Here is a 17,500-nt window from a genome sequence, read left to right on the forward strand (position 1 = left end):
CCCGATTAGTTCAGCCAACTTTGGAGCGGCGTCTCAGCAGAAAATGTGCTTCTGAACAGTAACGCACAGTTAAGGCAGCTCAACACCGTTACTTGCTGCCTCCTGGACGTGGCAGTTGCGGGCGATGGGAATACGGCGTCGAAATGTTGGGTGTCGTGAGAGGCCGTTAAGAGAGCACAGAGCGTCATCCGACCTGATGTGGGATAATGGGATAATTCACGTCGTTATCCCGTCACGATAACGTGTGAATGCGTTATCAGTTATAATGCGGTTTCACTATCACTGCAGCGCACTGTGAAACCGCAGATGTAGGAGTTTTTATCTTTCCTAATACGTTCTCATTCCCCATTTGGTTCGACAAAGAACCAAAGAACTGGCAATCTTCCCATCTGTGTATTATGTATTAGTGTATGTTTGTTGTTTGCTTACCCGACGGTATGTGTATCTGTGCTTGTATTTGTGCTTCAGTCTGAGTATCTGTGTGTGTGTGTGTGTGTGTGTGTGTATGTGCGTGCGTGTGTGTGCGTTCACCTTCTCAGCCAGAGCCTCCTCCAGGGTTCCAAGGGCCGTGTCGGTGTTAGATGTGTCGGTCTGCAAAGACTTGACTCTGTCCTTCAGACCGCTCAGCTGTTTGTCCTTGTCCCTCAGCTGGTCTGTGATGTTCTCGATCTGGAGGCGCAGGTGGACAGGAGACAGACAGCCACACGGAGGATCATTGATTAGGTGCAACTCCAATGAAATTACAAGTGCACTTCCGTGCACTTGAGGATCCCCAAACATCCTCACACATACTTCTTTTCTGAGCCTTCGTCAGAAAAATGCTCGGATTGCGAGAAGTGGTACAATAGGTTGGTCGCCACAATTTCATGAGATACTCATCAGTAGGCTAAAAGGTGTGTTTTGGGATATCTACAGCTGGCCTTTGCTTACTTCCATGGCGAAAATCATCATAATATGATATACTGCATAGTGCAAAGTCACTGACACAATTTCCCAGGAGGTTCACAATGAAGTTCCCTACATAATATGTAATAATATAATAATATGTAATATAATAATAATAATAATAATAATAATAATAATAAAAATAATAAAGATTTTCAAAATACAGGTTACAAATTGCTTCACAACACAAATGACAGAAAATGAATCAGAAGAAACATAATGATATAATAAGAAAGCACATGTAAAAATATTAAAAAATTAATAAATAAATAAAATAAAAGCAAATTTGATGAACGGATTTTTAACAGTTTTTTTTGAATGTACTACAGACATAGCAGATCGTATGGAGTGGTGGAACTATCTCAAATAATCCTTTGGTGAATCGCTTAGTGCACAGAACCTCCCAGACCTACCTCGAGTAGAAGAACCTCGGCGCTCTCGGGGGGCGTAACATTACTCCGCATTACTCATTCAAGTGGAATTATTAAGGAAGTTGTCACATTATCAAATCAGCGGCCTAATCGCACTCATCTCACAATCGTGGAATCACGTAATTGCGAATCACGTAGATGTAGACAATGTCTGGAGGCAATTATCATGAAGAACGCTGGAACCGCTGTGACACTATTAAATGCTTACGCTGTTAAATGTGCTATTCAAACATCTCTCGCTCTCTCTCTCTCTCTCTCTCTCCCTCTGTCTCTCTCTCTCTGCCTGTCAATTCCTCTCTCTGCCTCCCTCCTGCCATTTTACTCCATTTATTCTCACAGCGATTTAGTAGCAGATTCATTTTCTGCTAAAACACAGAATCAGCAGGAATAACAAGAGAACTCACCCTTGCTCCAAGCTATTGTATGTGCAGTGTGTGGGTGTGGGTGTGTGTGAGTGTATGTGTGTGTGTGTGTGTGTGTGTGTGTGTGTGTGTGTGTGTGTGCGCGCGTGTGTGTGTGTGCGCGCGGCGTGCGTGTGTGTGTGCGCGCGTGCGTGCGTGCGTGTGTGTGAGAGTCACAGAGAGAAGAGAGGGAAAGAGGGAGATCCCAGACGGAGATAAAGTGTGTCAACTTCGCAAACTTCATTAAAAGGACAGCGGTCCAGAAATAGAGAAAAGTAAAGGAGGGACGGAGTGCGAGAGCGGCAGAGGGAGACGTGGCGTCCTACAGTACACTGAGAACAAGACGCTTACATAAGGCGTCCATCCTTTCCCTCCCTCTCCCACCTCCGCCTCGTTCTCTCTTCCTCCTTCTATCTCTACATTTCTTTCTCTCTTGACCTCCTCAGTGAGTGTCAGTGAGGGAAAACTGTGTAGACGGGAAAAAAGTCAAAGGAGAAACCCAGCCCGGTATGTGACCTTTGACTTTATAGTACGTATTTAAGCACTACAGGGAATCATGCACATTTCACCATAACACAACGTGTGTGTGTGTGTGTGTGTGTGTGTGTGTGCGTGCGTGTGTGTGTGTGTGTGTGTGTCTGTTGATGCAGAGGCCTCCTGTAAAATGTCCAGTACCTCATTAATCAACTGTCTACCTGACAGCTTGATTGGCAGCTCCTCCTGTCATACGCACACACACGCACAGGCACACACACACACACACACACACACAGACACACACACATACACACACACAAACACATGCACACAGCGACGCACACACACACACACACACACACACACACACACACACACACACACACACACAGGAAAACTTTGATCCCGTCTGCACCTTCTCAAACTGGCAACTGAATTTTTCTCAGTGTACAGAGGCACGTACACACACACACACACACACACACACACACACACACACACACACACACACACACACACACACACACACACACGCACACTAACATACACACTCAATGACAGCACACATTGTATGTATGTATGTATGTATGTGTGTGTGTGTGTGTGTGTGTGTGTCTGTGTGTCTGTGTGTGTGTGTGTGTGTGTGTGTCTATACATGTATGTACTGTAAGTATGAACAAGTTTTTATTCCATGTTGGGAAAAGTAAAAGTTGTGCCGTGTTTTTTTTTTCCGATTTTGCTCATTATTTGTAGCTGAGTCAAGAGCACCCCAGATAGTTTCGACTCAAAAATTTGGGGAGGAATGTTATGGTATGTATATCAGGCATGTATTGCATGTATTTAGGAAATGTACTTTATGTATGTATGTACGTATGTATGTATGTATGCATTTAGTACATATACATACAGTATGTGTGTCTGTGTGCGTGTTGGTCTCCTATATACAGAGGTTGAAAAAGAGCAGTATAGAGAGGTCATTTTACTTCAGTTTTACTTAAATATATAATATGTGATATTTTTAGGATGGCACATAAATGGTGAGAAAAGGTGGTGATCAGTTTAGAAGCAATTTTCAATATCTCCTCTCTCTCTCTCTCTCTCTCTCTCTCTCTCTCTCTCTCTCTCTCTCTCTCTCTCTCTCTCGCTCTCTCTCTCTCTCTCTCGCTCTCCTTCTCTCTCTAACTCTCTCTCCCGCGCCCTCGCTCTCTCTCTCCCTCTCCCTCGCCTCAGACTGATTCTATTTGAAGTAGGCAGGGGTCATCATTTATTGAACAAGAGGAACTCATTAGTATGCATCCAATTTCAAACACACTCTGTATCAGTCCCACTCTCCCACCCTTCCATTTCCCTTTTTCCCCCATCTCTCCCGGGTCCGTCTGTCTGCCCGTCTGTCTGTCTGTCTGTCTGTCCACCTGACCTCTCGACTGGCCCGTCTCCCTGTGTCTGTTTCAAATGCTGACCTCCGCCAGAGCGGACTGGCTGGGCGGCTGGTTTTTTTTATCTGTTTTTTGGGGTGTTTTTTTATGGCTGCTTCATTTCTCCGGCGCGTCTTCCCTGTGTGTGCGCACGGTTTTCTGGCTACGTCCTTAATCCTCCCTCACTCGCTATTCGCTCTGTTTGTCGCCGGTGTCTCTTCCTGGAGGCAGGGAGACCGGGAGAGGGAGAGGGAGAAAAGAGAGGCGTAGCAAGTGGACAGAATAAGAGAAAGATGAAGAGATGGAAAGATGAAGTGGGGTAGTAATACTTCAAATGAGAATTTTCTACATTCTACAGTAATTTACCGTATTATACTATATAGTCTAGTCATCATATACTAGACGGTCTATAGTGGTGACTATATTTTAAAGCTTTGTTGTGTTTGTCTTTAGTTCTGCTATGTAAAACATCTTTGACTTCTTGAAAAAAGATTAATATCATTATTGTTGCATTATTTATTATTATTATACAGTGTTCGAGGTAGAATTGTAATCCTCAGCCCAAATAAGGATTACCATGGGAACAAAAAGCGCATATAGTCGCCACATCTATATGAATGGTTCAATAAAGAAACACACTACAAGAATCAAAATCAAGGGCAAATTTTGCTCTCACAAGCTTCGTCAACGAGTGCTTTTCAAAACACTGCCTTGAGAGGGAGAGCGACTGAATGAGTGAGCAAACCATCGAGCGTATGTTTGATGCACGATCGGCATGGGCGACAATAGGGCGTCCACATGGCAGATCTCAAAAGGCGTCCACAACACCACCCGACCATCAGGGGTCAACCTGTGGGTCCGTCCGCAGGTTCACCAGCCATCCTCCATCTCATTTCCGGCCGGTCGTGAATTAGCTCCCAACATGCAATCGTATCGCCCCATCTAGTGGTCAAAGTATGACATGACATGCAGGCAGCGTCCGCTGACAATCGAATAGTGATTGAAACGGGAGGGATGGATGGTGGAAAACCTGCAAGGAACATCCCATCCTTACCACCACCACCTCTCCAGGGAGGCGCTCCATGTCTGGATATGTTTTGGACAGGCAGGACACTGTTCAATTTAGGATTTAGACAAAAAATAAACCTAGTGCATTTCGTTAGATCTTGATTTATATTCTTTATTGGCCAATATATTTCACCTTTTTCATAGCTATTAGTTAGTTTCAGAGCTATTCAGTGGCACAAATAACTTATTTTGGCACAAATTTAGATCACATTTAAGAGCCGACTGCTGTTACTTAACATGTATTTACGAAAAGTAATTTATTGAGTCTTAACTGTCAGGAGCACGGCAGAAGGCAACACCCTCTACAGTGCCAGAATTTCACTGGGAGTGCACTCAAAGTTTTAAGCATTATTTATTATTTGAATCGATCGAAAAATGTGAGATTTTTATTTCACAGCTGTGAGACATTGGCGAAGGCAAAAATAAATAAATAAATAAATAAATAAATACATGAGTTCCACAGGTAAAATGTGAGAATTGACACAGGACGGCCTTTTTTTTTAACATTGAAACGTTAACATTAGCATGAATATATTGCGATGTGTGATAGACAATTTTGTATTTAAAAATAAGATAATAATATGACGATTAATATGGTATGATTCTGCTCGGTTACACGTGACCACATTCTTGATGACTACTAACTAGGTTTAGTGAGCGGTGTTTTGTGTGTGTGTGTGTGTGTGTGTGTGTGTTTGTACTTCAACTTGCTCTCACAGCAGGTTGCCATAGTTTTCCCTGAAGTCTGTTACTTCTTTAAAGACAAGCAAAGTGTGTGCGTGTGTGTGTGTGTGTGTGTGTGTGTGTGTTCGTGTGTGTGTGTGTGTGTTTGTGTGTGTGTGCGTCCTCCAACCTTCTTCTGCAGCACGTTGACTTTGCGCTCCTTGACGTCCAACATGTCTTTCAGGTCGCTGATCTCGCCGCTCTGCGTCCCTCTCTCCTCTGTCATCTCTGTGATCTGCTGGCTCTTCTTGGACAGGAGCGACTCCTTCTCCTCAAGGCGGAGCCGCAGGGCATCCACCTGCAGGCGAGCCCCCGCGTGCGCACACACACACACACACACACACACACACACACACACACACACACACACACACACACACACACACACACACACACACACACACACACACACACAATTATGTGTGTCAATGGCATGAATGATGTGGCGTCCTGCTTCAGGCTTTGAGTGCTATAATCTGGACCACGACATTGAATGGTAGATTTGTGCTTTTAGTAGCTCTCTACGTCATAATATTTAAAGGGAAATTATTATGCAAAACTCAATTTTTCAGCGCTTGTGCACAAACATTTTGGTCTCTGATGGACCTACTAACACACCAACTGTGAAAAAAGACAAGCCAGTCAGTTTTTTGTGAGCTGTCTATTTCAGAAAACAGCTCCGCTGCCCTCCTACACGTCACCAAGGGAGTCATTCTAATGAGAACCGCCCTCCATCTTTATAACTCCACCCACGGTTGGTGCACGATCGGAGCCACAGGCATCGAAGCGAGGCACTGAGCATGGGAAGTGCACTGTTGTAGGCTGCAGAGACCAGCACAAATCTTTAAAAAAAAAGAGGAATTAATATCAACTGTCTGTGACAAAACTGCAGATGAGGGAAATGTAAGTATTTGCTGTGTGTTTCTTTCTCTCTGTGTGTCCACAGTAGGTTGACTGTACTGCAGGCTGCGGCGCGGTCCGCTCTGCGCTTCTCCAAACCCTAGATGTATTTATTTTATTTTACGACGTTTTCGTAATTGAATGAAACAAAAAAAAGCCCAAAGGCCCACCGTATGCCGCGCTGCTCCATGCTCCGCGCTGCTCCGGATACCGCGGTGAAAGTTGAAATGAGCTTTTAAATTAGACCTTGTAGATTGTGTATGAGTGAAGATTCTGCAACTGGATTGCTTATTTCTTACCTCAAATTTGTTCAAAAACAGATTTTGGTGGTTGATAAGGTGAAACAAGTTAAAGTTACAGAGTAAATACAACGAAACCCAGAAGCCATGCTCAAACCCCATTGGCTCACAGAACTAGGGGCCTCGGGAGGGTGGCACCTCCCACCGAAACAGCCCGTTTTCAGACAGGGTGGATAAGACGCATGTTAGAATTGTTCGAATGGATAATCTTGAGTGGTATTTTCAGCAAAATACTTTAAAAACATGTTTTGGGGACCTCAGAAACCATATATTACACTTGGTGAAAAGGAGCATAAAATGTCCACTTTGAAAAAGAAGGGTCCTGTAATGAGAGGCCGTCTGGACTCTGAAAGGAAAATAATTCCTTCTACCAGAAATCCACAGCGAGACAATGATCTTGGAAGATCAAGCCAATTACCAAAAACGCCCTAAACGTATTACTGTCACAAGAATGCACTTAAAATGTATTACTGGCAGTAAGGATCTAACGACCTTAGTGTATGCATGTATGAGTCTCTGCTGCCAAATATGTCCTGTCTGAAAACACAACGCCTGTAAACTGATCCTTGTACTCGACATATAAAACCCAGACTGAGAGTGAGAATGTCAATTCCAACTCGAACTTGAGACGTGAAGGCCAAAGTTATTCACTTCTGCAGAAGTGAATAAACCCGGCAAGACATCCTTCCGCCCTGAGAGAGTACAAATTGCCCCCACAGAGCCGACTAAAAGAGCAGATACAGTCATCTCTGGTCTTTGTCTCCTGAACCCTTCCCCTGCTGTGAATAGCAGGGAACCTCAGCACAAATGGCTGCGGGCCATTTGGCACGGGAGATTTACATAACCTGAACTCTGTTTCCCTAAAAGTGAGGTTGGACTGAAATAAATGTCTCAATTAATGTACAACCACGACAATGCTTTCTTTTAGGTGATACCACTCGTGACTTTGGGAGATGCATAATGACAAAGTTAGGATAAAATGTGTTTAAACGAGTCTTTCCATCTGCTGAGCTTGGACGCCACCCTGCCGGCCACCGTTGGCGTGACCCCAAACCCGGATTCCTATAGCGTAGAACTGCTATCTGCTTATTCCAAGACTTATTGTCTTGGTGTATGAGTTTATCCCCTTGCGTTTCAAAGGTTTATTTGGTGTACGATTTAACTTCTTGCCTTCCATAGATTCATATTCAGTACATATGTCTTTATCTTCTGCCGTTTCAAAGATTTATTTACATGCGTAATGTTATCTTTTGCATTCCAAATATTTATTTACGTGCGTTTTTTACTTATTTTATTAACACAAATGTAATACAGGTACTCCTCACTTAACGATCAACCTGTTCAACGACCGTTCAGACTTACGACCATCTCTCCGACCAGTCAGTAATACCGCGGCATGCGCGCTGAGTGCGCGTCCTCTCAGTGTCAAGCATCTCATCCCCCTTTATATACTATATACACTATATATACTATATTCACTATATATACTATATATACTATATTCGCTATATACACTATATATACTATATTCACTATATACACTATATACATCTCATCTCATCACCGTTCTCAGTCTCAGTCCTGTTCCCGCAGTCTGTCAGTATTCACTACACTAGCGTTCGCAATCGGCACACACCCTTACCGTGAAATAACACAGATCCTCACTTATCGACCAATTCGCTTAATGACCCGGTTGTAGGAACGGAACTCGGTCTTTAAGTGAGGAGTATCTGTACTGGTTGAGGGATTGAATGAGACGGGTTGTAAGAACACAAAGAAGAATATATAGAGAGGATTTGAAATCGCCTACATAGATAGGGTATTAAATGCCTCTCTTCCACGGCGGACCCGACGGAAAGCCTCCCAAGAACCCTCAACCAATGGCCATCCCAATGGTTCTGGCCCCTCGGAGGACATAACGCCCTGAAACACGATTGTTTCGCCAGTCTCCTACCCCTAGGGACCCGCCGTTAGGCCTTATGACGAACCACCAAGCCACCACGCGCCAAGCCCCTGAAGAACCCGAGAGCCGCGGGAATCACAAGACTATCAAGAAACGAGATCGCCCACGAAGGAGCCGAACCATTGTAACCCAGGGAACCTGAATTCCTCCCCAGGCACAGGACCCCGGTGAGGCATAGCGAAGTGATGTTGGTGTGGGCACGGGGATTACTTTCTTTTATCATTCAACTTAGAGTTAGTGCACCTTTGTGCACCTCAAAGGCACCCCTCTTAAATCAATCCAGAATAATACCATCCCACTTCCCAAGTGTGTGTTGTGTTTAACTTGTTTTTGTATTTAACTTTGTCCATCATATCAAATTCTGTTATTATAAACACACATTGTTTGATTAAGAAGTGGTTGGTATTTATCTGATGTCTCGTGTGAGAATTCCTGAATGTAAGAACTAAAGCGACCCAAAGAGCTACGGACCTTTGTTTTCCCATTTTTATCACAAAGTGGATGGCGCCGACTAATAAATATTAACTATTCCTATAAATATTATAGTTTTATATATTACTTAACTATAAATAATTAATTCATAATTAAATAATTATAGGTCCTAATCACGCCACAGTCCAATCCCCACTAACCGCCCCTGCATTGACTGAGCGGGGGCTGTGAAACCACAGCCATAAATCCTAAAAATTTTTTAATTGTGCAGTAGGCGGAGTGAGGCTCAGATCAAGGGTTGACATTTCTAATTCAGTTTTTAGGTCATTTCCGTTGAGTATTCTGCGCTTCTTCCAATGTTAAGGTTACAACGTTCACTATGTCTTTGACTTCACAACGAAATCTAAACCTCGTCTAAGCCAACGGGGAGACAACAGAGACAGCTTCTCCTTGTTGGGAACGGCGTCTAGTGTCGGCGTGCCTCGGTCTGCAGGATGGCGGCTCGCTGCTCCTTGGCGGTGAGCGACTCCTTGAGGACGTCCACGTGCTGCTTGCTGTCGGAGAACTGGTTGTTCAGCGTGTCCAGTTTAGTCCTGAAGGCCAACAGCTCACTGTCTTTGCGGCTCAGCTCCTGCTTCACCTGATCCATCTGAACACCGCACGCGCACGGACACACGCACACCACACACACACACACACACACACACACACACACACACACACACACACACAAGAAAGAGACAGAGACGAAGACAGTCAGCAATTTCTCGGTTCTACTTTTTTGAGAGTGTACTGTTGCATAACCGATCATTAATTACTATATCAAAATGCATTAGAACACCAGTCTTTTTGAGGGTTCTGTTGAAGGATGCGTGTTAAAAGGTATTTAAAAGGCCATTATTACATGCCTGCTTCACCTCCAGTGGGAAAAAAGTTCAATGTTGCAGTTTATCTTGCGCTGTCAGGTAAGCGATAGGGTTAGTGTAGCAGTGTATTGACGTACACACACTGGTTGTGCATCACATTGTGTCCATTCTGCTTTTATATCTGATTTTATAAACCAGAAAAAAACTTTGCTTAATTTCTTTCCCGGTTAAAAAAGTGTTGGCATGGTACAATACTTAAAGTGTAGAGTTTTTAATGTATTTTATTTTTAAGAAATTATAGAATAGAGCTACTGCTCTGATGAGGCTGGGAGCTGTGTGGTTCAGTCCATGTTACTGAATGTCTTCTGAGGAAATTCACTCTTTTTACAATTAGTGCCTCTCGAGTCTTCTTTCTTGACTCTTTCCTCAAAATAAGTTCCAGAGTTAGAGACACACAAACACTCAGAAACACCAATCAGTGTGATTCCCTTTAAATTCAAAAGTTTTGATGTAGTCCACTGAAGATACTCAATGCACTGTATATTCTCAGTGTAAAGAACAAACAATAAATGAAAATCATATCCATTCATTTTACCATCCATCCTGTGATTCTTCCCTCCCTCCCGCAAACCCATTCAAAGCAAAAGTAGAGATAAGCCTCATGCATTGAGAGATTTGGCGAAACATGTAGTGTGGAATAGCAAAACTTGAATTTCTACTCTCACGGCTCTGTTGTTACTACTGTTCTTGTCCGGAGCCAATGGTCAGAGAAATAGGTCAATGTATACAGTGTACGTAGATAGCCACTGCTATGCGCCTTTGAGTGTTAGAATAAACATGCCCAAAGAACGCAAAGTCTTTCAAGTGGGCCGTGAGACAGGAAAGGTCGGGAAGCGCTGCTCCAGGGGGGTTCTACTGACTCTACTGGGGATCTACTGAAACTGCAGCCATCAGCCAGTCAACCTGTGTGAAAGAGCGACGTGAAGGAAGCGTAAAGATTGTCAAAAAGCCAGAAAGAAGCCGAGCGGAGACATGTCTCTCTCTTACTGCGGACATCTCCCGCTGCAGCTCATTGGTTCGTTGTCTTAGTGTCTCCTTCTCTGATTGGCTCTCAGTGAGCTCCTCCTTCAGCTGCTCAACCTGGCCGGAGAGGTGGGTGTGACCAAGTAAGAGCAAATCAGAGGCTGTGTTTTTTGACATTAAAAAAAGTCAGCAGTTTCTCGTTTATATATGTATATATATATACACTGATACTAGAGCTCTTTTTCCTTATTTTTATTGCTGTTGTTTAAGGCTGCAGATATTCCTCTGTAATCCCATTGCGAATATGCATGCTTTATTATTTTGAATATATATACAATATAGTACAACTTTTAATGCTCAAATTTAGTATGGGGGGTCTTTAAGCACAGGTACGCAGCTCGGATCAGAGCGATCTTTTCCAAACATAGCAAATAAAAACTTTGGATGTAATTAGTTTACTGGTTTACTGGATGAACTTACGGTATGTTGAACTTTATTGTTCATCACTTTCGTTTCTGCAACCCTACAAAACAGCTGAATGGCTGCTGTGCAGTGACGATTTGCCCAATTCCAACTGCCAGTTCCTAATCGTGCATTGCGCTTTACAGGTTGATTATTGTATTTGCAGAGTTGAATTCTCGAGGACACAGACCCTTCAATTAGCAAAATAAAATGGCGGCTTCATGTTCCAGTGCAAGCTATGGAATGGAATTTGGATCAGCATGTGGATTGGCGATGTCAGTCTAAACCAATATCGGTATCAGTACCCGATACCGATATTGGATTAGACCCAGCTCTAATATATATATATATATACTGTATACTGTGTGTGTATATATATATATATATATATATATATATATATATATATATATATATATATATATATATATATATATATATGATTTAGCAAATTTAGCTTAATTTAATTTAAATGCTGATTATTGGGATACCTGCATTGAATACTAATATTACTCGGAAAAAAAAGATCATGAAATATATAGGATAGATTAACAAAACTTTTGTTAAGTGACAACTTCAATCAATGTTTAGTTACAGCTATGGACGTCTAACCACATGGTGAAAGGATTGCAGCACTCTGAACTGGTAAGTGACTCACTGCCTGGCTTGACCTAGAAATAAATAACACTTGTATTGATCCCCAAGAGGAAACTCCGGTATATCCCAGTTCAACAACAACACAATAACAGCAGAAAACCAGGCTATATTTGTTCTTCTGAATATTGTTGTCTGTCTGACTAAAAAACTGCAAAATCATCTGACCCTGACCTGACAGCCATATATAGATAGATATATATATAGAAAACTGTGAAAGAGTTTGGCCCTGAATCACATTGTTTATTGTTCGTTATTGCTCAGTTTTTTAATAAGCAACAAATTTAAACACTGCTGCTTCACCCCTGTCGTGCAGCATTTGTTCACCAGGTTTTGCTTGACCTGAAACAGTTTCGAAAAATGATTGTAGTCGCAGCATTATGATATAATCCTAGATGTTCACAAACCCAAAAATAAGAGAAATGACGTATGTTAGGATATGTGCGTTTCCCTCCCACCTTGTTCTTCATGAACTTGGAGTGGGATCTGTAGACCTCCATCTGTTTGATCTCCTCCTCCCTCTCCTCACTGCTGAGGGCACCGTTGGATTTCAGCATGTTCACCTCCTCCTCCAGCTCCCGCAGGCCGCGCTCCAAGGAGCTGATCTTAGAGTCCTACAGGACCCACGCACTCATGGTGAAGCTCAATTCCAGCATTAGCTCATTTATACCTTTATCTAGATATAGGGATGCAATAAAATATTGCAATACAAGCGGACACAGGTATACTGTATACTAAATATGGAAAACAAAGTAATCCAAGTGTATTTTGCATGTCCTTTATAGCAGGATCACATAGAAGATGGAATTTCCAACCATCTTATAATTGTGAATGATCATTACACAAGGGTTGTTAGAGCCGTGGCCCTCAGGGCGGTTGCTTCTCTCCTCTAACTTAATTGTTCATTGTTAAATTGTAAAATGTAATTGTTAAAAATCGTAATAATGCACTCAAGGGATAAAAGTAAAACATTTCACAATTACGACTTTAACATCATCGGATATAATATCACGAATGAAAGTCTGTAACTTCAGGTATTGACGTTCTATCTAAGAAGAAGCTGGTTACTTTGAATATTGATTCAAAATATTTGTGAGAATCTGGTTTAAACTCTGGATGTATTTATTTTGCTCCGTTTCCTGCTGCTGCTCCGCTGCAGAGCGGATCGCAGATCGCTTCCTGAGAAAGTCGCGCTCGCATTCTCGCGGCCCGGTGGCCAATGCCCCGCGGCCGGCAGGGTCCACGAGCCGGTGGTTGGGAACCTCGGCACCAGAGGACACTCCGTCTGTGATGGTCGGGTTTATTTCCCACTTTCGTCACCACATCTGTGGAATGACTGGAAATCCTTGTCAAAGGCGCACTCCTCCTTGTACGCACAGTGAAACGCCGGAGGAGAGGGAGACGCGCCGGCTGCGCTCGTGCGTCTCCACCGATGCGGACTTCGCACACAGTTACCGGGAGTATTTCTCTCTAAAGGGCCCCCTGGCATGCAATTAGGTCAATCCCATTGTTCATCATTTTGCTGTGAAATATCTCTGGCGGAGCAGCCAGTGCCAATGAACGCTGGCTTCAACCCTCCTCACAGGCATTTAATGGTCAGGCTGTTTCTACTTTAGTACACGCGCTCTCATTCCCAGTCAAGTTAAGACTTTTCCCCCTGTATGCCAGTGACAGGGAAACAGGGATCCACCCGGCCTCCCAAGCGAAACCCCCACACTGGTTTACCTTCATCTCGATGACCGTCTGCAGAGCCTTGGTCTTGGCCGACTCTGGCGCCGCCTCGTACCGCCGGTGCAGGTCCTGTGGCAAACACACACCGCGACCGTGGTCAGCGGGAAACGGAGGGAGGGGGAGGGAGGCGGGGTGGTGGTGGCAATGTTGCTGGTGGGAGAGGCGAGGGGAGGAGGGGACCGGGACCGGGACCGGGGCCGATGGAGGGGGATAGCGAGAGGGCTGGACACAGGGGGAGGGCCGCAGGGTCGGGACAGGAAAGGAGGGAGACGGGTGGATGGACGGATGGAGCGACTGACGGACGGCGGCGGGGATAATAAATGAAGGGCGGAGAGGGGGAGAGGAGGCAAGCACACAGGGATGGACGGAGGGAGAGGAGGGTTGGTGGCGGAGGGGAGGAGAGGGGATCGGGAAGGAGGGCGAGTGGCGCAGGGAGTGGTGGCGCGACGGAGGGACAGGGACAGGATGGGAAGGCTGGAAGGGGGGAGACACGTGGAAGGGTGGGGGCACAGGGAAGGAGGGAGCGGGAGGAAGAAGGTGCTTCCTGATTGAGGCGGTAGCTTTGAGCATCTTCGGGTCCAGACGTCCGTCCCACATCATAACTGTCCAGGAATGCTAATGCTGCCCGAGCCTGAGACGTCCAGAGAAGGATCCAGGCTTAAGAAATGAGGGTAATGGAAGTAATTTGCTCCCAGTTCCAAAATGCTTGCGATCAAAACTGGCTTGATAGTTATCTAACCTGAAGTTGAAACGGAATTAAAATCCAAATTTTTTTCTTGAAAGAGTGTCCTCTGTAGCCTCTATTTTCAATCGCTATAGAATTGTATTGTTTTTTCTGACAATATTCTGCCTGTTGCCCTCAAGGCTTGATACTCTGTTTGTCCGCACTGTCCCGCACTGTCCTTTCCGCAAATCAATGTCCAATTCATCCACCTCGATCCCACAAACAAAAGGTTCCTCAGACAGGATAAAAATTAAATAAAAATCGACATCGGATCCGGAAATTCTGTAAATTTTACAGAGCTACTCTGTCCGTGTTGGAGCAGTAATAGCTTTTCCTCAGAGGGACCAAATGAAGAGGAGAAGGAGAGCGGGAGAGAGAGAGGGGGGCAGAGGCGAAGATGTTCCGATAGTGGTCAAAAAAAAAAAGAAGGGTGTGCATGCATCACTGCTTTTCTTTGGTGCACACACACTTAGCTGACTGGCTAATAAAAGAAGACTAATCCATTAGCTAAGGAGCACACAGCTACAGACAGACGCGCGCGCAGACGCAGGGTTCGGTATATGAAAGAGAAAGTGGGTCCCTTGGCTAAAAGCAGTGGTATGAATGCTGTGAACGCCCCCCCCCCCACACACACACACACACACACACACACACAGTTGCTCCTCGAGAAAGCCCACTTATTCGGTTGCCACTTTCTGGAGAGGTGAGGAGAGAGGATCAATTCAAATGTAGCCGTTGCTGAGCTCTTTACTTGTCTCCCTATGCACGCTGAACCGTGTCTCCGTCCTGATAATTAACCACTTAAAAGGCGTGATGTCTGCTGACTTGCTAGCTGACAGACACACCCTATCCTTCCAAAGAAGGATAGGACGTCCATGCTACTACTAGGGGAGGGCGGCGGGAGCACAACTGTTAATATTTGGATTCAGAAAGAAGCAGTAAATGGGTGGGGTTTATTCCAGGAGCGTCTTCATTTTTTAAGAAAATGATAGTATCCCTGTAAAGGCATTGTAAATATAATGTTGTTATAGTAAATACTTAATTCTGGAGTGCGGTGTTAATAAAATGTGAGCCATAGCACTGTGCATAATTTTCTTAACCTACTTCTAAACTAACTATACTATAATACTAACTATAATAAACTATGGCATTATATGTAGGCGACTGTTCAAGTCACTACTGTAAGTGTAGATATTTGAATGTATGATTGTAATTACAATATCCACACTCCAAAAAATAACGCATAACACTATTAAAAAAAACTCAGGAACTGATTTTGTCGGAGTTTAAATGACAGGAATACAGACCCCCCCAAGGAATCAAGGCCTCTCCCATTGACGCCTGAATCAAGAATTCAAAGCTTCTCTCAGAAATGATTATCTTTTAATTCTCTATGATCCTCTGTTTCTTTTTCTCATTGGGTAGGAGTTATTGGCTCTAAACAATGGATCTTATGAAATAGCGGGCATGTGGATACGTGTGTGTGTGTGTGTGTGTATTCCTCAACTTCACAGCTGTGGCCCCTGGCGCATTGTAGAGATCAGCTGTTTGTGAAAATAGACTCTGATGAATCAAAACTTAAAGACCCTTTAATGCCACGGAGGGGTTTTGGGGTCTTCTTGAAGGAATTTTAAATACATGTTGAGTAATTTTTAAGGAACTACAAGCAATAATTCAAACTATAAGCAATTGGGGCAGGGTTTTTGGACAGAGCTTGTATAAATTCCATTTACACCGAAGCTGATGTTAAACAGTCATCTGACCACGGGTGATTCTTAGCAGCCATGCCAAAAACTGTCCAGATTGACCCCTCGACAAATGCTGGTCTAGCCTAAAAGTAAATGGCTATTGAGAAAATAGGGTGACGTAGTGGTACTTCGAATAAATAACCTTGTTCAGTAATCACATTTAACCACTAGAGGGAGATATTGTCAATGACTGTAAGACTGCACCGAGGCGCCCTTTCATAATGTCTGGGAGAGAAGATACCGTGTGTGTGTGTGCGTGTGTGCGTGTGTGCGTGTGTGTGTGTGAGTGAAATGGGAGCAAAGTAGAAAGTATAATCCAGATGCATTCCCATCTGGATGACATCGTGCTGTCCGATGAGCTGGAATGTACACAAGCGTGCGGCCAAAGGAAACTCCCAAAGAAAATCACGTGTACTGCGACCGGTCGTACTCATATCACACTCACAGGAACCGGCGCGTTCAGTCACCACCTCGTCTTTTCCTTCCGTTCGTCCGCGTCCGGTTTCTTTAACCAAGCCTCCGCGTCACGGCGCGAGGAAGAAGCGGGCGTGAATCTCTCCTTTTCGTAGTCCCTGGACCGACTGACTGACTGAACGTTGTCGCTTTGGGATTATGATTTGAGGTGACCCGATAAAAGGAACCGTCACCTGACCGCACCCTGGCGCCGATATCGAGACAAGAGCCTTCAATTCCCCGCCTGCGGAGACGAATCGCGGTTGCGTTAGGTCGGCGGCACGGTCCTCGGCGATGACGGGAGTTGAGTCGGTGTCGAGTTTCGCAACGAGGTCCTGTGAGCTCCCAATTCTCCAACAGCCGATAAAAAGGGTGAACGAGAGAGAAGCTGAACGGCAAACCCAAAATGTGGAAGCGAACGGCTCGGCTGTGCGAGCCGGCAGGGGGAGCAACAGGCAGTTGGCAGCGGGGAGAATTTTAAATGAGTAAGCTGTGACTAGAGCAAAAAACGCACAAAGTTTGTACTTGGCATTGAAATTGAATTACAGAGGACACACGCGCACTCACGCACACACACGCTCACACACACACACACACACACACATACAAACTGCTTGAGAGTCTTCACAGTGGGTGCCTCCTATCTCCTTCTGTCTCCCCCAGCAGGGGGGTGGGCGGGGTCACCTGACCAGCCGGGCCGAAAGGACGTCAAGCGGGACTCATTTAAAGCACGTCGGCGTTTTGGCTCCCCACCGCCACCGGTCCTTAATAAAACACTGCCGCTT

The 17,500-nt window shown here is 44.5% G+C and overlaps 1 protein-coding gene across 1 annotated transcript in view; it reads right to left on the minus strand.

Moving 5' to 3' along the window:
• LOC307246533 (ELKS/Rab6-interacting/CAST family member 1-like) overlaps positions 1-17,500 on the minus strand; it is a 137,792-nt gene that overhangs the window by 96,526 nt on the left and 23,766 nt on the right. The window contains exons 6-11 of the mRNA XM_080022475.1: positions 13,785-13,859; positions 12,518-12,673; positions 10,968-11,060; positions 9,536-9,703; positions 5,591-5,758; positions 532-669 (exon numbers count right to left, since the gene is read on the minus strand). Of these exons, the coding sequence (XP_079878601.1) occupies positions 532-669; positions 5,591-5,758; positions 9,536-9,703; positions 10,968-11,060; positions 12,518-12,673; positions 13,785-13,859 (798 nt within the window). The remainder of the gene's footprint in view (positions 1-531; positions 670-5,590; positions 5,759-9,535; positions 9,704-10,967; positions 11,061-12,517; positions 12,674-13,784; positions 13,860-17,500) is intronic.

This window comes from Zeus faber (genome assembly GCF_960531495.2).
Source record: "Zeus faber genome assembly, chromosome: 21".
Lineage (NCBI taxonomy): Eukaryota > Metazoa > Chordata > Actinopteri > Zeiformes > Zeidae > Zeus > Zeus faber.